Genomic DNA, 24,250 nt, shown 5'->3' with positions numbered 1-24,250 from the left:
TCAATGTCCTTTCTTCTCCAGAACTAACATTGTATGTATGTCCGATTTAATATAAGAAATTAGTTTTTAGTTAGGTTTAATGAAATGTTGATTTGTCGGATTATTAAATCCAGCCAGTTTTACTTATTAACTGGATTTAAACATTTTATTAATTTCATTTTAAACGATTATATTTGAAATATACAATAGTGTTCATTATTAGCTATTCCAAAAGATTACTGTGAGAATAATTACTGCTATAATTATTAAAAAGAAACATCTTTGGAATCATTTTCGGGTATCTCTTGTATAATTATAGTTTCTTTTGGTTTAGGTTTGTGTCAACAATATGGACACTCATGCCTTGGTGGTAAGTGTTCTGAAGAAAATAGCTATATGTTTCAAAGTTACTCCACATGCTAAATAAAACTTTCTTAACATCCTTATTTACAGTTAATTTATTTTATATAGGATACTGCTTTTAACTTTTCATAATTAAACTAAATTGAATTTAAGTTAAATTAAAATTTCTACAACAGTTCATTCATATTAATTTTTGGTAATTGATAAATAATATATACTCGTGACAAATGATGGATTCTTAAAATATTTTGCCATAGAACCATTACAGAGATCGGAAAACAATACTGAAAACGCGAAGCTAGAGAGAGAGAGAGAGAGAGAGAGAGATTCACAAGGCAAAAATAATAACATAATACATATATGCGCTACTTGGAAAGAAGGCAATGGAAACCCCAATGGGCAAGACACATCGTGCCACGTAACGAGTCACGTGTTTATAGACGGTATAAATTAGAGGAATATGATGATCCCAAGTCCGTGCAAGTAAAAGTTCGAGTGAAATGGCTGCGAGAAGGGAACTGACGGGGGTTTGGTAGAAGCGTTGTGATAGGATGCCATGTTGCAAGCCTATCTGTTCGACAAATTGGGCCATCCCATCTTCAACAATCAGTGATACCACTGAGATGGAAGCACAGAGAGTCAACTGCAACTGGTACCTGCACTGAATGACCACCACATTCACCGAGCGTGACCGTATGGTACTACGAAGGATAATACGATACGGCGAAAACAAAAATAGTACTGAACTTCGACACCAGTTTATACTCCATAACATATATCATAGTAGTTATATAGTACTATTTTTTTGCACCATACTATATGTGAAAACTGCCATTCGTCAGCCGACACGTTGAATTCGGAGTTCCAGGCATCAACTAGAAAACGAATCTGCACAGACACATTCAGAATCAAAGCTCGCAACATGGGTTTCCATGAAAGAACCACAATATGAAAGCCTCACATTACCAGCACCAACATTCAGCGTCGTCTTCAGTGGTGCAAAGAGCGTGTGCAGTGGGACGTGGAAACTTGGAAAGCTATGTTATGGAGCGACCAATCACGTTTTCTCCTCCACTGTACAGATAGATGGGTGTGGCAAGATGCCCGGTGAACGTCTCTTACCAGAGTGGTTAACCCCAACTATGAAATTCTAAGGCGGTGTGATGGCATGATCCTGTTTTTACTGGTTTAGCCTCGGACATCTGTTTGTGGTACCGTGATCACTGAATTCCGAGAGGTATCTAAGCATTGTGGACAATGCAATGCTTCCTACCTTGTGACGTTTCAGCGGAACTGACCATTGTACAATACACGTTGTACAATACAGCAAGACAATACACCGTGTCATAAGGCTCTCGCAGTAACTGCGTGGTTTGTGGACATGAACGTCACCACACTTGACTGGCCTCCACAGAGCCCTTATTTCAACCCTGTTGAACATCTGTGGCATTAACTGGTATGGTCAAGGCACGTCTGCCCCCAACAGTCCAGAGCCTCATTATATGCCTACAGGAAGAATAGTTCAAAATTTCCATTGATCGCTATCGTACATCTGTGGAAAGTATGCCCCTTAGGATTGCTTCAGTCATCACAGTGAAAGGAGGTACAATATTTTATTAAGGTGGAGGCCATGGCTGTTTACTCCGTACTCTATGGTGTCCGTTGACTTCTTTCCAAGCAGTGTATATTGATAATATTAATATATCTTACTTTATTTTTAAATGAACAATATTAACACTATTAGTGTACTGAAAACTGAGCAACATAGCAACATTTCATAATATAGAGAAATATTTACATTTTAGTCGCATTGTCGTTTTGTACAGAGTGGTCATAAAATAACTTTCCCTCTTTGGAGGCATCTGTAGCTAAAACCAATGAACGGAATGAGACCAAATTTTATATTGAGACATTTTGTAGGCATGGGCAGATGATTTCTGTAAAAAAAAAGATTTAGTATCAAAAGTCGCTGACAGGGGAAATTTTGGCGCTGGCGGAGCCGAAAGCAGTCAGATATTTGCAATAAACGCAGGTAAAAAGGATTATTCAAATTTTACTGTGCGTACGTGATAGCAGCACCACCAATTCCACTTAAAAAGGGATCGGGAACGTTTAGGCTGTTTTTCGAATGATTGACGAATTGTGCCCAATATGCGTTCTACTTTGCTTCAGCATGCTTTACTTGTTAAGTTGTTTTACTTTCAACAGTGCAATGCCATAGCGGCCCTTCGGGAATTTAGAAGGCTTCATAACCTGCGTACAGGCCCTATGTCAGCTGTAGGACTGTAGCACTGAGAGCTATGATTAAGAAGTTTGAAGAAACTGGATCACAAGGGGTTAGACCTGGCAGAGGACGGAAAGCAGTGCAAGAAGAGACAGTAACAGACGTTACACAAGAAAGGTGTAACGTCTGTTACACCTTTCTTGTGTAACGTCTCTTTCTTGTGTAGAAAGATGTCAGCACATTGAAAATCGTGTATTTGGTCCAGGGGACCCTGATTCTGATGAATAAAACATTATTTCCTGTGAGTTCAATCACTACATAAGAGTCTTGATATAAAATTTGGCCTCATTCCATTTATTGGATTTAGCTACAGATGCCTCCAAAGAGGGAAAGTTATTTTATGGCCACCCTATATATATAAGATCTATCTGTTCAAAAAAAAGATCCAGATAAGATGTATATTTGGATTGTTGGCCATGCATTTTTATTATATGAAAGTATCGAACACTAGCGAGGTTTATTTATGCATGTTATTTATTTATACATAAATCAAATATATATATATATATATATATATATATATATATATATATATATATATATATATATATATATATATATATATATATATATATATATATATTATTGAAAGTCATGTTTGCACAAAAATGTGGGACTGTCTAGAGTAACAATAAATATAAATACTATAATAGAACTAGAATATAATAGAATATAAATTCACACTTATTTTATAGTCGAATGTATAGAAACTCGAAAATTTCCAGAAATAAACCAGAGTGCTTATCAGAATACAACCCTTAGTATCGGAGGTGTCTTCGCTTGCACTACTGAAAGATGAACTCTGCTCAGAACCCCGTAAATTCGCCTTTTATTAGTGCTGTTAGGTTTAGCTAGCCTCACAGCTGTTTCGTACTGTTGATTCGTATCACAGATCAAGCAGAAACCTTAAGAAAGCGAAAAATCTCTGTTTATTATCATAGCAATTCTATGTCAGAGAGTTGTATTAACATTGTATTTTTTTAAACATAAGCTGTCCCACATTAGAGGCTGTGGAGTAAGAAAAGGAAGTAAGAAGGAATCTTTTGACGTGTTCTTTAAACAAGTGAAAGTTGTTCTCTTTGGGGGAAGAGAGTGTGAAAGAGACTGTTCCAAAGAACGGAGATAGATGGGAAGGAAGAGAATTTGCTTCCATAAGATTGAAGATGAAGAGAAAATGGATAACTAGCAACTGCTTGAGTTTCTATAGTCTGGGAAGACTGTAGAAACTCAAGTAAAGGAAAGAGGAGTGATGTGACCAGTTCAGAAGAACATTATTCATGGAAATACCTATAGAAAAGACAAGGCTGAAAGACAAAGTCAGTAAGAGAGGGATTTAGACAAATAACTCGTTTAATGTATAAACGCGTTATTTGTTTAAATTCTGGTAATAAAGTGCTAAAAAACTACAATCACTTGCTAAAATTAAATTTAAATCAGCATTAATTTATAACGCTTCTTCTCCTCCTCCTCCTCCTTCTACTACTATTAGTAATAATAATAATAATAATTATATCCTAACAAATAATGCTTTAAATCACCTTTTCTTGTAGGTCATGGTAAACGCAGCAAGGATCAAGACCAACGTCAAGAACACCAAGACATGATGAACTTCATTCAGGAAAAATCTCAGAACCATCCAACATTACTTAACCCTGTTCTAGATTCTTCGCGCCGTCCATTGTATCAAGGTCAGAATTATGCAGATCAACAGCTTTCTGGAAGCAAATTACTACAAAAAGAATTGACTGGAAAGGATTACCAAACTCTCTTGAACTTAATATTAACAAGTGATTACGAAGAAAAAAAATAACGCCTTTTTGAGAAATATCAAGATGATCCATTAAATCAAATGCCAATATTTCTGATAATAGTTTGTTGATGTGTGTGTAATATAGCTGTTAAGCTTTTATTTAATAAACGTTACATGTTTAATCTCTCAAGACTTGTAATCTTATTTCGATATTTATAGTAATCTGAAGTAAACAATTACGACTGGAAGAAATTATTGCGAAGATTTAAAATGATAAAATTATAACAGTGATCAGGAAGAACACTCTCCGATATCTCCACCGAGTTTCAATACGTGTAAACAAGCATGACTGTTTTATAAATTTATAATGAATAATTTAATTGCATTATTATATACGATTCATTTTAAAGCTGTAAGTAGAGCATCATCTAATGCTGATGCCACAGATTTTTGAGATTCTACGTATGATTCTGACAATTTTTATTATTTTTTTTTTTGATCAAGAAGAAAATGTTATTCATATATCAAAGTACAGCCCACACTCTAAGTATCCTAAGAAACTTCTTCCTTTGCATATTCAATACTCGTAAATTCTGTTGTTAGTGTAATACTCACCCTGCTTCCATCGCTGCATCATACCAGAAATTCCCATTTACGCACGTATAACAATCCACGTGGAAGAGTAAAAAGCAATTTTCAGTGTCATTTTTCTATTATCTGATGTCGTGGATGACCAGCTAATTGGGTCACATATCTTTTATGGCCTTTTAATAGGCGACATTTATGCTGCATATTACAAAAATTAACTACCATTCCACATTAGGAATGCACCTCCCTAAACATAAATAAAATAGTACAACAATAATGTGAGATTAAAAAAAAAGATAATTCCTCAAAGGGAGTAGCAAAGCTCCATTAGTTTTAACTTTCTGCAGACTAATGAGCAACTAGTCTCCATCCTTCAAGCTACTGGTAATTAATTAATTTTCGTATGATGATACAGCGGCCGCGAGTCCCTTTTACGGGAGGTACGGCACCATCTTAGTCCCCCATAATTTTTTCCGGGCTCGGAACCGGCATAGCTGACGAATCAGACCTATGACTGGGTCAGTATTGCTGACTATAATCCGTGTGTGTGTGTTCACGGGGACGGTTTGCCTGCTTGTGGGATGAAAAACCCCAGATAAACTGGCGGGAAAAACCCTGCTGTTTGATTTCATATGATTCTCACAATATTTCTAGTGACCAGTTCATGACCCACTAACTGAAAAACACGCAACGAGCCTATTTATAATTCTCTTAAAAAATCTTTTAAAAAAATCTTCATAATGTTCTGGTAATCAGTTCGCGGGGAAAGAAACGATATAACGGTATTGGTGCACGTGGCATCAGTTATTATCACGTCTTTTGCGCACTATCATACTGCAACACATACTTTTATATTTTTTGTTATTATTATTATTATTATTATTATTATTATTATTATTATTATTATTATTATTATTACATGATGCCTCCAAGTCGTCCAATGATTCATTGAGGGAGGGCACAATCACCTTCTCTACTACTTAATCCACCATCCACACAACACCATCTATACCACCACCGATAGTATATTTGTTTGTAAATTGCGTGTGTTCTCTTAGCCTATTTGCATGTATGAGGGATGAACAACCCGAATTTTCAGGTGCAAAACTCCTGATATCTCCGTATGAGATCGCCTAACTCCCCATTAATTGAAAAAGCTCATATGCAGATTCTTCTGGTCATGATGAGAAATCACTTGCTTTATACGTAAAATTTTCCAACTGTTGTACAAACAAAATAGTTACCACTTTAAAAACTTGAATTTTCATAACTTAATGTGTATACTGTCTTTTTTCCAATTGAGGTCAAACGTAAAAAAAAGAAAAAAACTTCAATTGAATGCAAAAGAAATAATCGGATATATTCTAAGTTTAGAACTTTAACACTCAATTTCATCAGATTTTGTCCAACCATGGTAGAACAATGTTATGTCTAATTCATATATAATAAGCATTTCCTCTAGCTTCATTCTTGAGAAGTTAATAAAATCCTGGACTGAGAAGCATTCATTAAGAGTTTGCATTCCATCAATACATAACTAATTGTTTTACAGAATAATCGAGGCATACATATGAGACAAAAGTAATTTTTAGTAAATTATAATAATAAAAAAACTTAATGTGTATACAAATGAACTCTTGTGAAATCCACAATAACAAAACGCCATGCCATTCACTAATGGATTATATTACAGCTCACATCATACAGTATGGAAAAAAAAAAAAAAACTGAACTTGACTCATTACACGCGCTATGAGATACTGTCCAACCACAGATGCGAGGAGAACCTTACTTGGCAGATTGCCAAGAGTCAATTCATGCTGAAGGAGTGAAAATAATAAGACGATGTACGAATTCCTAACCAACACGCGAAATCACTTGCTTTATACGTAGAATTTTCCAACTGTTGTACAAACAAAATAGTTACCACTTTAAAAACTAGAATTTTCATAAAAGAAAGCTAATTTTCCGACGTCTAATAATAAACACTGAGCATTGATTATCCTATTATCGGAATGGATTTGCCTTCTTCTGCCATGCGCAAAAGTGTTGAGGGATCTCTCATCTGTGGTCGGACAGCATGCCGTTCGACTGCATGCATATTAACAGAAGAGCATGTGTAGAGTCTACGTCATTACATTTAGCTGTAGCAATGGTGTTGACATTGGAAGAAAAGACGTTTATTGTTGAGCATTATTTTCGTTCATACGGAGTTGGTAGAGCAAACGGTCCAAGCCTGCGACATGTTTGTTAGCAGTTTGTTCGTCGATTCCGTAAACGTGCTCCAAAGCAATAGTGCCATCATCCTTAATCAAGAAGTTCCGACTGCCAATACCAATCCTCTTCAATTCCATGAACATAATTCAGTGAAATATGAGCAACAACTTTCATTAAATGTTCGGTCAATTGCTGCACACAGGAAGTTCTGTTTGTTCGTATGTCTTCTCAGACGACAGCGATCTCATTCTCGACAGACTGTCTTAGGATAGGGATCCCAGATACATTGGCAAAAAATACGGGACACTTATGACTGAAGGTGAAAGTTTAGCATGCGCATTCGTCACATATGCCAGTCTTACAAAATGATTCTAACTTTCCAAGTGTGTGCGTGGTAAGGTTTACTATGCACACACTTTACTAAGTATAAGTAAACAAATAGTAAATCCAATTGTTAGGCTGCATATTTTCATTAAGCCACTTTAAGTTGCCCTTCAAATGGTTCTTTACTTACTATTATAGATACAAAATAGATTGTTAATACAGTAATGCTCTTCTCACCTGACAATATTCTTAATCAATCAGTCTTGCTTACTCTTGCAATACTTTTCTGAAGAATGAATTTCACTTAACAATTGTTTGTTTTTAAGAATCATGTCATGAAAAGTTACACAATCCTCACTGAAGAATGATTTTACAATAAGCATTGATTTTACAGTTTTTACAGACAATTTGCTTTTCTCATCAGTTCATAGTGCGTTCATGCGAGAAAATAATCTTTCGACACATGCATTTGTTCCAGGGATACAGGACAAAAAGCTGTCCCGAAGAGTTTTCTCGGGACAATGGGACGCATTAGCCAAAAACGGGACGATCCCGTATTTTACAGGACGTCTGTGATCCCTATCTTAGGATCACAGTTACGTTTCTTAGACAAGCAATGTGTCATTTTCCCACTGATTAAACACCCGGGATATCTCACATTTTGAGAAACAAGTAGCTCTTCTGTTTCCAGAATCATGATTCCAGCCAGAAGGGGCTCCTCTCTTTCTGAGTTCGCCCTTTGTCGAACTCAGAAAGATCCTTTGTTTTCCCCTTTGTGATTAACACTATTGACGATTACTGATCTTCATCATTCTTAAATAGTTGCGAGAACACGTGGGGACGCAAGCGGCTAAGTATTTTGCTTACACGCTACGTAGTGTTGTTTGCGTATATCTGCATAAAGGTTTCTAACTCAGTGGTCGGTACATGTACATTTATATTGAAATAACTGCGAGCACTTGAAGCACTTTATTACAGTTAATACAGCAATACTTCAATACATCAACTATCAATACATCATTCTTTTCTAAGATCTAATTTTTAAACTGTGCACATTAGGTTGCATTTGCTGGCCTAGTTTGGTCGCGTGGTTAACGTATCTATCCTCCAACCAATAGGCTGCTGGTCGGAATCCGTCCGTGGGAATAGATATGTTTATGATTATCTTTAGGTGGGAGATGAATATTATCACCCGTTGTGAGACTTTGGGGATAATATTCATTTTTGACATTTTTACAGAAGCAAGAAAGTCTTACAACGGGTGAAAAGTTCCATGGTTGGTCACTAAAAATAAAGGAGTGGATCAGATCCAGTCCAGCCTTGGTCTGGTCTTTGCTTTCTTTACAGGCTATGTGGAAGTTCTCCCTTATTTATCTAACTTTAAAACTTCCAAATTCTAGTTCTAGTTCAACAATAATGGTAATATCAGGGAAATTAAGTGGCGACAGTATTCAACACTAAAATTTAAAATTAACTTATCGAATGGTAGGAATTTTTAGGTAAAGAGATGTAGTCAAACACTTAAGAAATGAAAATTGGAGAATAAGAAACTTTTCTGTGCATATGCAACTACATGTAAAAGTAAAGAAACGTTTTTGAGGATGCATGTGACATGAATACAAATGAAAAGCTTATTCATGTTGACCTGAACAGCACAATATGAAATGAAGCTAACATAGGCATATACAGAAAAATGAGCAAAACTAAGTGGCAACTACTCTGATTTCTGTTGAGGATATGGATTAGTCATTACTAAAACCTTGTTTCATAAATAAACAAGGTTTTAGTAAAGATATTTATAATCCACATAGAGAGAACGCAAGAAATAAGGGAAGTCTGATCGACTAGGCTACTATCAACGATATCTTCTACTACAGGATAGAAAAGTATGTAGAGAAGTTGAAATACTATCTCAATACTTAATATTGATCATGACAATCATGATTATCACATTGAAAAGAGAATCAAATACGAAAGATTTAAAAAGAATCAACGTCAAACAGTTTTCATAGACAAACATGGAATCAAAATGGAATAGAAAAGGTCTTTCTGACTAAACGGCTTCTTCTATACTGACTAAACTATAGAGGCTCTAAAAATGGTTATCATCTGAAAACATGACCTTCGACTTCTCAAGAATTCAACCTTTGTACAATTTTGCTCATTGGAGGCTCATTTCTGCATAGCTTTTGTCAATAGGTGTTTCTTTTTTGGCCTGTGGTCAGTCCTCCCTACTTCCAACAATCTTCAGTGGACTGCATCTAAGACACATTAATCCCAATCGCTACCAAATCTCTATTTAAGTCTACAGCAGACAATCTTGGATTTATTTTGCTTTTCCTAACTAGTAAACGATCTTGAGCAAGTTAGTTTTTCTTTTCACCTACATTTTCCTTTTCTTTCAGGAGAAAAGGTACCTATCTTTAAAAGTGCATTATCAGTACCCAAACCAACACCACACTCATTGGAGATTTGTCTTGGAGTCATGGATGTGTTGAGAAAGTGTACATATTTTGATTGCTTTCTTGGAGATGAATCCATTTTATAGCTACACAAAATGAATAAAACATACGAATGTCAACTTGTTTAGACTTTAAAAACACCCACTATTAATAAACATCATAGAGACAGTGAAAGCACGCGGCACTCAACCAAAATAGTGAACTAAAACCAAACAAAAATAATAAACTGAAGCTAAAACCAAAATTATTGTGAACTGAGACCAAAACCAAAAAAAATTGACATAAATTCGGATTCTTCTTTGTTCGCTACTGTACATATTATTCATTATGACAGGTCATAGGATTTTCAATTATGGTAGCTAACGTGCTTATATTTTGGAGACTCATGGTGGGAGACTCTAGACTTCACAGAGGTACCCATACAGTAATAATAATATGAACATCATTCTTCCTCAGCAGTTAAATGAGCAGTCCCTCACACGTATTCTCAAACCCCTTGCTATTTACAGCTTTGTAATTTGTAATTTCAGTAATATTTATAGCATCAGAATACATCTTTTTTTCAGCTCAATCACTGATGAAGTTCGAAATACCCCATATTGACAATAGTATTTGGAAACCTAGTTCTAAAAAATCAGCTAACCTTTTACTCTCTTGTAGGGAGTATGTGAGGCCTTTTAATTATATCTAGCTTTTGGAGACTGAGCAGGTGGTTCAGTCTCCAACAGTGGCCAATCAAAGATAGCTGGCAAAATACTATCTCTAATTACAAGCGGCACCAGATGACGATAATGGGAAAAAAGTGCTGCCACTTGTGGTCTCTAACCTTAACAGAATATGGTAGTCTGAAATAGGGTTGGTTCTATGGTCAATTTTCTTAAGTATACAGGACGAAAAACTGGAGTTTCCACAAGAAAACCCCCTTTCCCATGCTGGAGATCTACTAATTTGGAAACAGGTCGAAGAAAGACAGAAAAAGTTCTTTTATTTAGCGATTTGGGTGGCCTAGCACAGAGGATGCAAATGTCGCTTCCACTAAGCTACACAGACCTGGACACCTAGTTGTGGTAAAAATGCGTTTTAATTACATTTCTAGTATTCATTGGGACCACCTTTGGCCAGAATGTCAGTACCTGTTTGGGATATGCTTTCAACCAATTTTTGACAGAGTACTTCACAACAGGAATATTCTTCCACTTGTCATGCAAATCTACTTACATTGCTGATGCCGATGATGGTCTGTGGTCTTCAGCATCCCAAAGATGTTTGATGGGGTTCAGGTATGGACTGTGAGCTGGCCAGTCCAGCACTTCAACATTGTTTTGTGGAAACTAGTCTCAGACATGCAGTGCAGTATAGCATTGAGCATTACCATGCTGAAAAATGAAAAGGTCACAAATGTTTCACACTGATGGTTGTGTTTAGTTTTGGAGAGTACCCGGGAAACAGTTCTGGCAGGATTATGCCATTCCAACTGAAAGTTTGGTTGAGGCTGTGGTAGGGGCAAGTTTCAGTTGGATGGAGCTTGATTCATTGGTAGTTGTGACGAAAATCATAACATCTTATGGTTACCTGTACATATTGGAAGCATGAAGTTGTCCAAGATGTCCATACTATTACCAAACCTCCACCAAATTTGACAGTTGGAGTGGTGTAATCTTGAAGGAACTGTTTTCAGGTAATCTCCAGATTACCTGAAAACAGTTCCTTGTCACTTGTTGACAGCTATTTGAACACCAGAGTGATACATTTGGAGCATGATTTGTCACTCCACAGAACCCTTTGTAATCATTTATGATCCAGGACTGACATGAAAGACACCAATCCAAATATTTTAGCATTGAGGGTGATGTGTAGCTTGTTTGCAGCAGTTCTGCCATGGTAATCTAAGACATGCAACTCTCAGACTGTTCTAGTGCAGATGTTCTTGCAACATATTCCAGGTTGAATGTGAGATCCACCGATGATGATATGAGGGATGCTCAAACATTCCGAGGCAGAACTCATCGATCTCGGTCAGCGAGTGTCCGTGGCTTCTCAGGATGTTGTCCTGTTGCCTAATCCCATCAACGTTCCATCTATGAATGACATTGACAACAGTGGATTTCAGTATAGTGAGATGGATAGCAATGTCATGGACAGAAAGAACACTCACGACACCCAACTACCATCCCATTGAGAGTCTGTCAGTTCAGCTGAACGTGGCATCTTGACATTGAGTACAGTGCAAAACATGAAACAGCTCCCACGTTTTATTAATAGACTTATGCACACACACACACACCGCACCCCTGAATATTTGCATGTGGTAGGATCTGAAATTTGCATCGCACGTAAGGTGTCCAAATAGCTGTCAACAAGTGTAGTCATAACCCCATAGTGTCGTTACCTTTGGTTCCAGAGGTGTGGTAACTCAAAAATGTCCACAAATTACAAGCACAATGTTGAAGTTTGAAGGCACTGCAGTTATGACTGAAATAAAAAAATAATGGTATGAAAACTTATTTTTTATTGATTGAGTTCATGTGCTGCGATGCCATGTTATTGACTGGGCATAGCTAAACAAAACGCACTGCTTGGGAAGAAATTAACAGATACCATAATGCAGGGAACAAACAGCCATGGCACCCACCTCAATAAGATGTAGGTGCTTGCGATGACCGCAGCAATCCTATGGTACATACTTTCCACAACCATATGATAGCAATATATGGGAAATTTGGACCATTTTTCATGTAGGCATGTATTGAGGTCCTGGAATGTAATGGGGAGGATGTCCCTTGACCTCTCGATGCTCCGTTTCATCCCACAAACCAAACAGTTACAGCAAGAGCCTTATTACATGGTGCATTGTCTTGCTCAAAGAGATGATGTCATCAGAAAAATGCACCTTGCTACATTAAACTGGCAGCTATTGTCCTTTGCCCATACAGTCAGTTTTTTAAATCATCCTCCAAGACCTATATATCACCTTTATTACCCACCAAAACTCATGTGGTGAAATATATCAACCATCTTACACTTATATGAAGTGCAAGATGGTTGATAAACTTCTATGAAGTGTAAGTGGTTATTTCAATGGAATATCAATGATAATACAATTTTAATACATGCTTTGTATCCATGTTTTGGTTGTGCAAATATGTCATGGCTGGTTGGGTATTTAACTATTGCTCTACCCAGGGGTGTAGTCGAGCCAGGGTGATGCCCTGGTACTTTTTTACAACTATCAAAATTTTTAAATTCATTATAATAAGAGACATAATGCATTTCCAGCTTTCGGTCAAAAAACAGTAGCTTGCCACTCGTCATTTTCGTTTCAGAAAACAAGGCAATCTCTCTGCCATATGGCTGTCGCAACAATAATAATAATAATGCCACACTTCGTGCGGCATTATTATGATTTTTGTTTCCAAGGTAGAGCCCTGGTACTATTTCTTTTAGGACTACACCCCTGGTTTGCATCATCAACAAACAGCTGACTGTTTTATTTCATATATCTTTAATGTACAAATTAAATAGCAGCAGCCAGAGTACAGAGCCCTCAGTACAGTGCTAGTCACCTGCCTTCTACTTTGCTATAAACTATTCTTATGTCTGTTCATTAGCCACTCTCCTATTCACATCACTAACTTCATAACTTTGCTGAATTTGGTCCAATTTAGGTAACAAAGTAATTTACTGAGACACATGTTATCCTTCACAAAAACATGCTGTTCACTCTCATTATACAGTATCATTCCCATCTACCCATTCTTGAATTTTAGTCTTAACCAACTTATCCAATATGCTAACCACCACTCAAAAATGCCGATTGGTCTATAATTTGCTATCTCTATTTTGGTGCCTCCATTATAACAACATAACTGTTTTCTCCTTCCACTCCCTTGGGACTCTAACAAAGCCAAGTAATATAGCTCTGTGAATAGCAAGTTTTGGTATGTTTTTTTTAGAATGGCAAGACTAAATTTCAGTTTAGGCCTCAACATTTATTATTTAGTTTAACAACTTTTACATTATTTTAGCTTATAATTGGCTATCTGTTCTCTAATCAACAGGTTGTGGATTTGAAGCCCACCTCAAGACATCCATAGATATGGATGCCATTGCTTGGTATGATTATCATTCTATTCATCCTTGCTCACTGCAGGCATACAGTGGCTTGAAAAGGTTTCATGTTTCTCTAGAGCAGGACCCTATGGATTATCTAAACTTCAGCCAACTTATGGTAAGATCACCATTTGTCCCCAATTGCAGTCATTGCCTGAACCAACTCATATCCTAGTCTGTTTTTGTTCTTGAGTTATTTTGCCATCTGGATTATATTTGCCACTATGGGATATTACAGTAGTTAAGCTTATCTTATGAGGCATTCAATGTGAAACAGACAGTAAATCCTGGTATAGTAATGAATATACAGGGTGGCCATAAAATAACTTTCCCTCTTTGGAGGCATCTGTAGCTAAAACCAATAATGGGAACGAGACCAAATTTTATATTGAGACTTTTGAAGGCATGGGGAGATGATTTCTGCAGAAAAAAGATTTAGTACCAAAAGTCGCCAACAGGGGAAATTTTGGCACTGGCAGAGCAGAAAACAAGTGGATAATTACATTAAAGGCAGATAAAATAGAATAATAACATTTTGACGGTGTAAGCAACAGCTGCATCACTCATTCCAGCTGGATATGTAGTACGTTACAATGATGATAATAATAATGAAACTAAAACAACTTGCAAGAGACACAAAAATTAATGTAGTGATTGAATTCGCAGGAAATAATGTTTTATTCATCAGAATCAGGGTCCCCTGGAACACATACACAATTTTCAACGTGCTGACCTTTCTTGTGTACAACAAATTGCATCCGGTGTGCGACATGCTCTACACCTGAGCGTAAGGAGTCGGATTGGATGTTCATAACAGCCCATTTTATGTTCTCTTTCAAGACATGCAAGTTGAGAATGCCACCAACATACACAACAGATTTCAAATACCCCCACAGCCAAAAGTCACCTGGAGTGACTTTTGGATGCGAGTTCAAACTACATTAATTTCTGTGTCTCTTGCAAGTTGTTTTAGTTTAATTCTTATTATTTTTCTTATCATTGTAAAGCGCCATATATCCAGCTGGAATGAGTGATGCAGCTGTCGCTTACACCGTCAAAATGTTATTATTCCATTATATCTGCATTTAATGTAATTATCTGCTTGTTTTCGACTCTGCCAATGCCAAAATTTCCCCTATTGACGACTTTTGGTACTAAATCTTTTTTTCGTGGAATTCATCTCCCCAATGCCTTCAAAAGTCTCAATATAAAATTTGGTCTCATTCCATTTATTGGTTTTAGCTTTGCAGATGCCTCCAAAGAGGGGAAAGTTATTTTATGGACACCTTGTACATTCTTTAGGATTCGATTTCACAGTCTGTTGGTTAGAGGATGGATATGCTAACTCAACCAACAAGGCTGGCATTCAAAACTGTTCCAAGATGATATTTGATCTGAAATATTGCATTTCCTGCCTGACATAATATAATAAATGTAGGTTTGGTCAAAAGGTTAAATCCCAGATGATTAAAGTAGAGCTTGCATTATATGTTTAGTGAAAACAAAGGGAAATAAAATTGAGCAAAATGAATGTGAGAATAACAGAGGTTTTCTTGAGTTTTCCAGGAATGATTTATGCCAGCACAAAAGGCTAAGAAAAATTGCTGAATTGAAAAACAAGCTAGATTTAAGAGATTAAGAATTTCCAAGACTAAATATCTTCATTATATTATAGTCTTGGAAGTTCTTAAATCTCACTTGTTTTTCAATTCAGCAATTTTTCTTTTTCCCAGGTGTGCATTATAACTGAATTATAGTTGCCATTGTAACAATCTGTATATAATTTTTTATATAATTCAGATCTTAGTAGTTTGAACCGGTTAGCCCTGAAATATTGTATTGAATTCTTTCAAAGATGAAAAGGAAGCTGGTTTAATATTGAATCAGGTGAAAGCAGAACAACACTATCTCCATTGTTATTTGTTATCTATACAGACCACATTTTTAAGGAAAGTAGTAATAAAAAAATCCAAAATTCAAATTATGGGCCACTAATGGGCATGGATGCACAACATTCAGCATTTCTCCCTGTGAAGTCAATCCTGCCTTTCTGAGATGTGGACACTTTCTGGGGGGTTCTGGCAAAACCAACGAGTACACAAGCTACAAAGGTATACCTTCCTGACTGGAGGAAATGCCAACTTCATCGGCTGGTGAAATACTACTGCCTGGCATATTGGAAGTCTGAAATAGCAAATGTAATATTTGGTGTCCAGAGCAAGGATTCCAGTTTAATGCCAGTTTAATGCAGTGTGAATGATACCTTTCAAGGTCATAACAAACATACCTAGACATTAATGACTTCTGGTCCCTTGTAAAGCATTAGATGCAACTTCTATTCTCCTGCACTTCCACCGCTCTCATCCTGATGAGAGAGCTGGAAGTATATCATGTTAGTTTACCAAAAGATAAAGCTGACTTCCTGGCATCATTAATTTCCTCAAATTCCTACATACATGACCAAGGGAAATTAACTACTACCATACCAGAATCCAAGCACCATATGATTCCCATAGTTTTTTGACAAAAAGATATCAGAAAACTACTAAATAATTTGGATACGAAAGTCTTCTGGTTCTGATGGCATCTCCAATTGTTCTCAAACATGGTGCTCCAGAACTAATGTGTCTTGAATCATCTCTATAATTTATTATACATATTTGGTACTTATCCCAATGCATGGAAGCAATCTCACATTCATTCTATTCCAAAATAGGGCAGCAGAAATCTACCATCAAACTACTGACCAACTGCCACCACCTCAGTCCTCTCCAAAATAATGGAGAAAGTCAACAACAGCCAACTCCTCCACTACTTAGTGGCCCACCAATTAATCAGCAACCATGAGAACGAATTCTACCATTCAAGACCCACAGCTGTCCTAGTAGCTCATGTCAGCCACTTCTGGACATGTACCATGGAAAGGTTCAGAGAAATTTGTACTGTCACCCATATCATTTTCAAAGCTTTTGACTGCGCATGTGTGGTACTGAGGCCTACTAAACAAATTGCCATCCTATGGTCTCCCTGCCACTCTGTAATTGGGTAGCCATCTTTCTCTCGTTGTTCTCTGCAAGTCATGATAGATGGCTCCCCCTCTCTTCGAGCTTTACCACCAATGCTGGAATGCCTCAAGACTGTCCTATCATCTACTCTCTTTCTTCTATATATATATATATAAATGAATTAACCAATAATCCTATTCACAGCTTAGTAGACAATAGAACTTTCCACTTATCCTACTCATTTGACAACTCATGCAGTACTCAGATATTTCAGGCTACAAGATCATCTACAACTAGTGCCTTAAGCATTAATCTACATACTATCCTTCAATGGGTTGAGGACAACCTTGTCTCATGTTTGATGCCAACAAAAGTCTTGCATTTTTCTCTCACAAAAGAGATCACCTTGCCTCTTCTTACCCCTCAAGTAATACATAAATCACCAGACAAGATTAGATCTCTTTGTTTGGATTAACATATACCTCCAGCATAAACACATCATATCAATAGCCTTTTCAGCATCCAAGAAACATGGCATTCTCTTTCATTCAAGAGCTATTTATACCCAACCAACTCTTAACTATATACAAATCCCAAATCTGCCCATGTTTAGAATACTGCTCACATTTTTGGGGGTGCACCTAAAATTTCCCTTAAAATCCTTGATGCCATCTAGGGACAAGCAATTAGGCTCATAGATAATTTCTCTCTTAAAGATTTAATTCAACCTCTGTCTCAGAGGTACAGTGTTTCAGTACTGTGTCTATTCTTCAGGTACTTCCATGGTCATTGCTCCAATGAATTGGCAACCATCATTCTCCACTTTCTGTTGCACCTGCTAATACATGAACTGCTTGTTAATGCACAGTGAAGGGATGATGATGGGCAGCTGCCTTCATCCCTTCACTGTGCAACTGCAAACACACTGAACCTGCTTCTGTTCATCCTCTTTTATTCCATCCATCTTTGTCCATGACCAGCCTTTATTATGAAGTGTTCCCATCTGCATCCCTTTAAAAAACATCAATAAACTTCTATCTCAGTTTTTATCTGCACCCCACACGTAATGTGCTTATAGATCCCCTGACCTCTCATGTATGGAATAAAAAAAATAAATAAAAAGAGATATTAAATTTAATTCTGTAAAGAACTACTATGCAGACATTATCCTTTTCAATAAATCTGATTCAAGAGTTTTCTAGACAAATTAAACATCAGGGAAAGGGAGTGGACTCTTGTTTATGCTGAAGTTAGGTTGCTAGAGGTATTGGTATAAACAAAAGCAGCATAAATAAACTCATATGACTGGAGTCCACGAGATATATTTGTATACCAAAAATTCTCCATCTCCCTCCCCCCACCTAAAATTGATTCTGTTCCCATCTATTTTAGCCCATTAAACAGAAAGATAACACTAATTACTAATGCATATAAATAAAATAGAAAATGTAAAATAAACTGTCCTCATTCTTCTTAGACTTTCTTTTTTTCTTTCAAAATTATGGAGTTGCACATCTTTTTTTTTTCCCCATGTTCAACAGGGCCATTCACACTATTAGCAACTGTTTTTTTTTTCTTTTTTTTTTTTTTCCCAATTTTATAAACAGTATAGAACTTTATGCACAGTTTGTAATGTGACAAGATTTAATTTAGTTATCATAATGCACATAAAAATCACAGTTGTAACAGTGCACTTATTCACACTTCATGTACTTGAATGAGAAATAACACAGCATATGCTTTGCCGTGAGGTTACTATTGCAACACGTGCAGTAGGTAGGTTCACTAAGTGAGATAGTGGATATTCACTAAATGCTGAATTTGTGCAGAATTTTCTGTTTCATTTCATTTCCTCAGGAAAATAATTCTTTTGTTATTTAAATTTTTATTATATTTATTTATTTTTTCCCCCTTTACAACCAGTGTTATTTCAAAATAATGTAAACAGAAGTGATACAAATCAATGCCCCCCCCCCCCCCCCATGATTGCATAGAGAGAGAAATATGGGAAACACCAGGAAAGAACATGATGGAAAACATTGTGTGTCCAAGCAAAGACTCCTTGGCAGAGCCTGAATGATGATAATAATTATCATCATTATTCAAGATAATGTTTGTTTTAAACAGAAAAACAAAAGCTTGAAATAAAAATGGCAGGAGAAGGATGTAGATAAAGACCAAGATACAGGTAAATCGATGCAGACAGAAGTACTACAGAAGAAATGTATCAACTGATCAAATTGGAGACGTGGCTAAATACGCACACAAAAAAAAAAAGTTGCAGTTCAGAACTAGTTATGAAACCTCAACTGTGTTCGATTATCAAATTTGGTTCATGCCTTGAGAGTATACACTAGAAAATGATGATGCATACATGTCGCTTATATATCTTCAAAGCTAGGATGAGTTGAGTTGCTGGTATAGTGTCTATTAAGTGGGCATGTTAGTGTGTTTTGAGGAAAGCAACTGCTAACTCATCTTTACTTGAAAGCCTTTGCAGAAGTTCATCACATCAGAAGTGGTATCTGAATTCATATCATTCAAAGTTAGGGACAAATTTTGTGACAACACTGCATTACACAGGCTCCATGCATTAAGCTGAATAACTTATCAGTTAAGAGAAGCAAAGTTACTTGGAAATTTGCTTCTCTTAAATGCATTTCGCTTAGCACAGTTCATGTTATTTTAATAGTATGTGAAGTGTTTTCTGGCAAGTCTGTATGTTTTACAGACGAAAAAGTACTTGAAGGAGTGATCTGTATTTCCAGGAAACAAAATACTGGTGCCTTGATGTGAGATTGGCTAAACTTGCTTTCAGCTGAAATGCTCTTATTAATGTTCCTATTATGAAGGCACCATGTTTCACAACAAAAATAGTACTTTTTACTATTTGTCTTATGCTCTGTAGTAATTTAATAATTATTAGCAATTGGTAAGAAGTCAGTAATACTTGTAAACAGCTGTTGAAAAAATAAAGATTTGGTCATTTATGTATTTCTTAATACAGCACACAGACAATTTTCACTATGGCAAATATCATTATAAGGAACAGTACCAAAAATTTCCAGTCTTATTATTATCAGTACTATTCTAAAAAAAAGTCAGAACACTTTTCACTATAACTAACAATCCTTTTGCTTCCTAGTCTGTATAGTGTGAAATGTATGAATATAAAAGTGCACATAGAGAAAACTGTGGTGAAGTGGAGCTAGTAGGCTCTGTGCCAGTTCACTTATGTGAAGTTTTGCTAGTTCACTAAGTTGAGTTGTTCATAAATAAATGGCATGGTAACTAGAGTCTGAATTAAAATCATTTTTCAAATGGAATAACACTGCATTTAATAATTCCATTAAAAAGAAATTCTCTATAAATTATTATAAATGTTAGCTTAAAGTTAGAATGTTATTGTGTTCTGGTTCTGTTATAAGTTACTTAAAACAGACTCAGATGCAATGAAAACAAAACTGCTTATTTTAATACTGTACAAATAACACTTCATACATATTCAGGCTTGCAAACTTAAATCTATATATCCTAAAATAACCATTATGTCTTCTTAATATCTCTTTCTCTCTCTTTCTTTCAGCAAAAGTTTTTGCTAGTATGACTAGTTCAGATACAGAAATATTACTTTGGTAAAATCTTTACCATCCTGAAAGCATTCTTCTCCCCCCCCCCCCTCCATCTTCCACACATACACTGCTCATAATGTTCTGTTTTATATTAATCATTCAGAATTAAGTTCAATATGGATCGCATATTTCATTTAACTGATACAGAATCTTGTATTATATTACTTATTCTGAGAATAAGTATGTAGGTAATCTGCAATTAAATGGATCGAAACAGGCACATACTCAAAAATTATATGTATGTACTGCTATTACAGTTAATTTAGATACTACACAACTTAATAATAATTAATATGGTAAATGCACAAGAAACACAGTATATTCAGTTAGAGAATTTATTTATTTATTATTATTATTATCTTATTGGGATCTGCTAGGTGATCCATGTTTATGTATCATTTTTTAAGAATTCAAATGTAATTTGATACTATCCTAAGTTTTTTATTAATTTAGGATTTTCCTACTTATGTGACCTAATAATGTCATTAATAATGATGTATTATTATTAGATATGCTGTTATAGTTGATTATTTAAATTTTTTAAGGCTAGCAGAGAATATTATAGTGGGAAAAACACCATTAAATAAGACAATGAAATCCACAAAAAAGTATCTTTTTTTTAATTATTTTACAGCATTTGGGATTAAAAAAAAAATCAAACATTTCATTAATAAATGTTCTTCATATCATCCATGTTATGAATATTCTTAGAATATTTAAACACATTTCACTTCAACATTAAAGCTAATTTAAAATTCTGTGAATTGCCAGAGTTACTAAACTTTGCTTCTATGAAAAAGTGAGGGGAGGGATACACTTCTCTTATACCATCAGTATATCATGCTACTCATGATAATTCTCAATATACTACATACTGAAATAACATGTTTTTGTCTAGAATTTTTTTATGCATGAAAATAAATTTAAAATCCTCAATTTATTGATGAAATCTGCACTGATAAAACAATGCAAAGAGTAATATACAAATAACATGTATTTCATGTATAATAACACGATTTTAATTTAGCCTCTAATGGCAAGAAATAGTTTTAATTACAAGAAAAAAAATCACATAACATATCTCCTACATAAAACAGGGAGACAAGCAGAGCACTTTTAATGGTATCCATTATCACTACAGAAAATAATACAAAGGAGCCCATTTCAAAGTGATTTTATTAACTATGTATGTAAACATAATTGTATATTTCTTTGTTCTTAACAGGAGTCTATTTAACAGAAGTGAACCACTTGAAATATGCTTTATGACAATTAAAAATATGTACAAAATAAATCTTTCATCACAATGTAAATCATTTACATTAAAAATTTTTTTTTCATTTGTTTTAAAATAAAGGTTATAGTTTCAAGTGGATCACTACACTTGAAGACAAATACATGCTGATATTCACAGGCGCACCTTCAGACGATTACTCAGTTTATATTCTTCACTCGGTATTTATAAAACCTGGTAATAGGTCTTGTCCAGAAAAAAGCTTTATAGTCTAAAAGTGTAGAAATATTGCATGAATTGAGGAAAAAATGACAATCTACAATGAACACATACTGGCCCTTTCTAGTAAACAACATTGTGAATATGGTCATTACGATTTGACTTGAGACCACTATAGTAGCTATGAAGTAACAAGCCACTGCATATAAATACAAATTACTTTAGTCACAAAGTATTAGTTTCTTTGCTCATAATTACACAAAAAATGAAGCAAAAGCTGCTATTATGAGACAATACATTTGTACAGGTAGAAAACAAAGCCAACAATCACACAAACATATCTGACAGGATGGACAGCATGTATCTAGCTGCTGCCACATAAGGCCCTTTTGTATTTCTCCAGGGAGAATGTCTAAGAGATTAATCAGAGGCACTTCCTCTGTCAATGTCATCTTCTTCATTCATTAAGTGGGAGAACTTATTTGCTGAAGTGTAAACCTAAAAAATAATTAAAAACACAACACAAGCTAGATTATGAAATTCAAAGAGGTTCAGTTCACAACATTTAAAACTTTTTGACAAAGAACAAATCTTAATGTTAGATGTGAATACAAGAAGAATATTCTGTGTAGAGTGAAAGGCTAAAGTTCATGCTCTTCACATTACTTTGGGAAAAAGATGAAAGACTGTTTTGTTTTTTATTCAGTGGCCACTATCTTTATTCACTACTTGTATAAAAGAGAAATTCTAATGTCCATTCATACTAATTGTTACAACAAAACTTATGATTTTTTTTTGTCAATCTGGCCTATGAAAGGTTGAAAACCTATAGCACATTTAATACTATACACAGACTAAAGGTTAGATAATTCAGGAACTCTGGAAACCAAGCATGAAATGTTTTCACAATAAGCATGTTGGTGGTCTGACAGTGATGAGAAAACATCTATCACCTAAAGACACTCAGAAATTCATGCTGCAGTTGGCTTTGAGTCTATGGCCTATAGGATGGAGAGGTTAACTACTCAGTCACTTAAGCAGGTGAATTGACTGCTTGATGTAATTATGATAATCTGAAGTAAAAATATATATCAGATACATGTATATTAATAATTCAAACATCCTTTTACAGTTAAAAAAGAAAACTAAAAAATTGAACAGCATCATTCTGAAAAGAAAAAGAATGACATATTATGTGTCCTTTGTAAAAGATATAGGTTTCAGCTGTGTCATGTTGTGAAGAACATTCATAACAGCTTTTTCAACTCAAAACTTGAAACAGGTTAACTCAAAATGAGTAAGCCTGTTCCAAACAGAAATGACAGGATTCCCTTCTGGGAAACTAAAATTCTCCTCCTCCTTAACAAAAGACCAATCAGCAAGAATATATGCAATTAATAGAAGTGATAAGATTATCCAAGTCAGATTAGGTCTAACTTCGATTCAGATCTCACAATATGAGAAACATTTATAAAGATTTCTTTAAATGAAGGTGCAGTGTGCAGTTAGTTTAGTACAGAGATGGAAGGAGTTTCAGCTCAGAAACTTGAATCATTCCCATGCCCTGCAAAATAGATAAACATCTCTCTGTTTTGCAGTGGAATGTGGGTTACTAAAGAACTTGGGGGGAGACCAGACTCATCTGCTACCCAAGGGTGCATCCCTTGGGTAGCAGATGAGGGAAGTCCTAACAGGTTGCTCTGAATAAAGAATAAGGAGCTATGGACCAAAGGGTGTGGCAGAGGAATGGTAAGCCAGCCACACTAAAATGCCAAAAACTTCCATGGATTACACGACTACTGGGAATACATCTCATACTACTGCATAAGGGGTAGCCAATGCACCAACACAAGCCTCACACAGTGTTGCCGAGAAATCTTCTATGTGGTCAGCAAAATTTGATAAGTACATAGATACTATAAATATCAAATCTCTATACAAAGCAGGAAAACTCCAAATTCTACAAGAAAACCTGAAAAGGATAAAGTGGGATATTATAGAAATCTCAGAAACCCACTGAATAGAAGAAGGATGCCTAAACACCCCAGAGGTCAAATTATTCTATTTGGGAAGAAGAGACAAT

General features: G+C 35.5%; 1 protein-coding gene across 3 annotated transcripts in view; it reads right to left on the bottom strand.

Moving 5' to 3' along the window:
* Positions 1-20,623: 20,623 nt before the first annotated feature.
* Positions 20,624-24,250, bottom strand: part of LOC150110420 (eukaryotic translation initiation factor 4B-like) — a 277,691-nt gene continuing 274,064 nt past the window's right edge. For 2 of the 3 annotated variants that reach the window (XM_090393633.1, XM_090393645.1), the window contains one exon: positions 20,624-22,665. In XM_090393633.1, the coding sequence (XP_090249759.1) occupies positions 22,588-22,665 (78 nt within the window). In that variant the 3' untranslated portion in view covers positions 20,624-22,587. The remainder of the gene's footprint in view (positions 22,666-24,250) is intronic. The other variant, XR_016548405.1, reaches the window with a different exon arrangement.

This window comes from Typopeltis vanoorti, chromosome 1 (genome assembly GCF_054136105.1).
Source record: "Typopeltis vanoorti isolate ZY-2024b chromosome 1, IOZ_Tvanoo_1.0, whole genome shotgun sequence".
NCBI lineage: Eukaryota > Metazoa > Arthropoda > Arachnida > Uropygi > Thelyphonidae > Typopeltis > Typopeltis vanoorti.
Note: the sequence above shows the minus strand (reverse complement) of the source record. Positions and strands in the feature narration are given on the sequence as shown.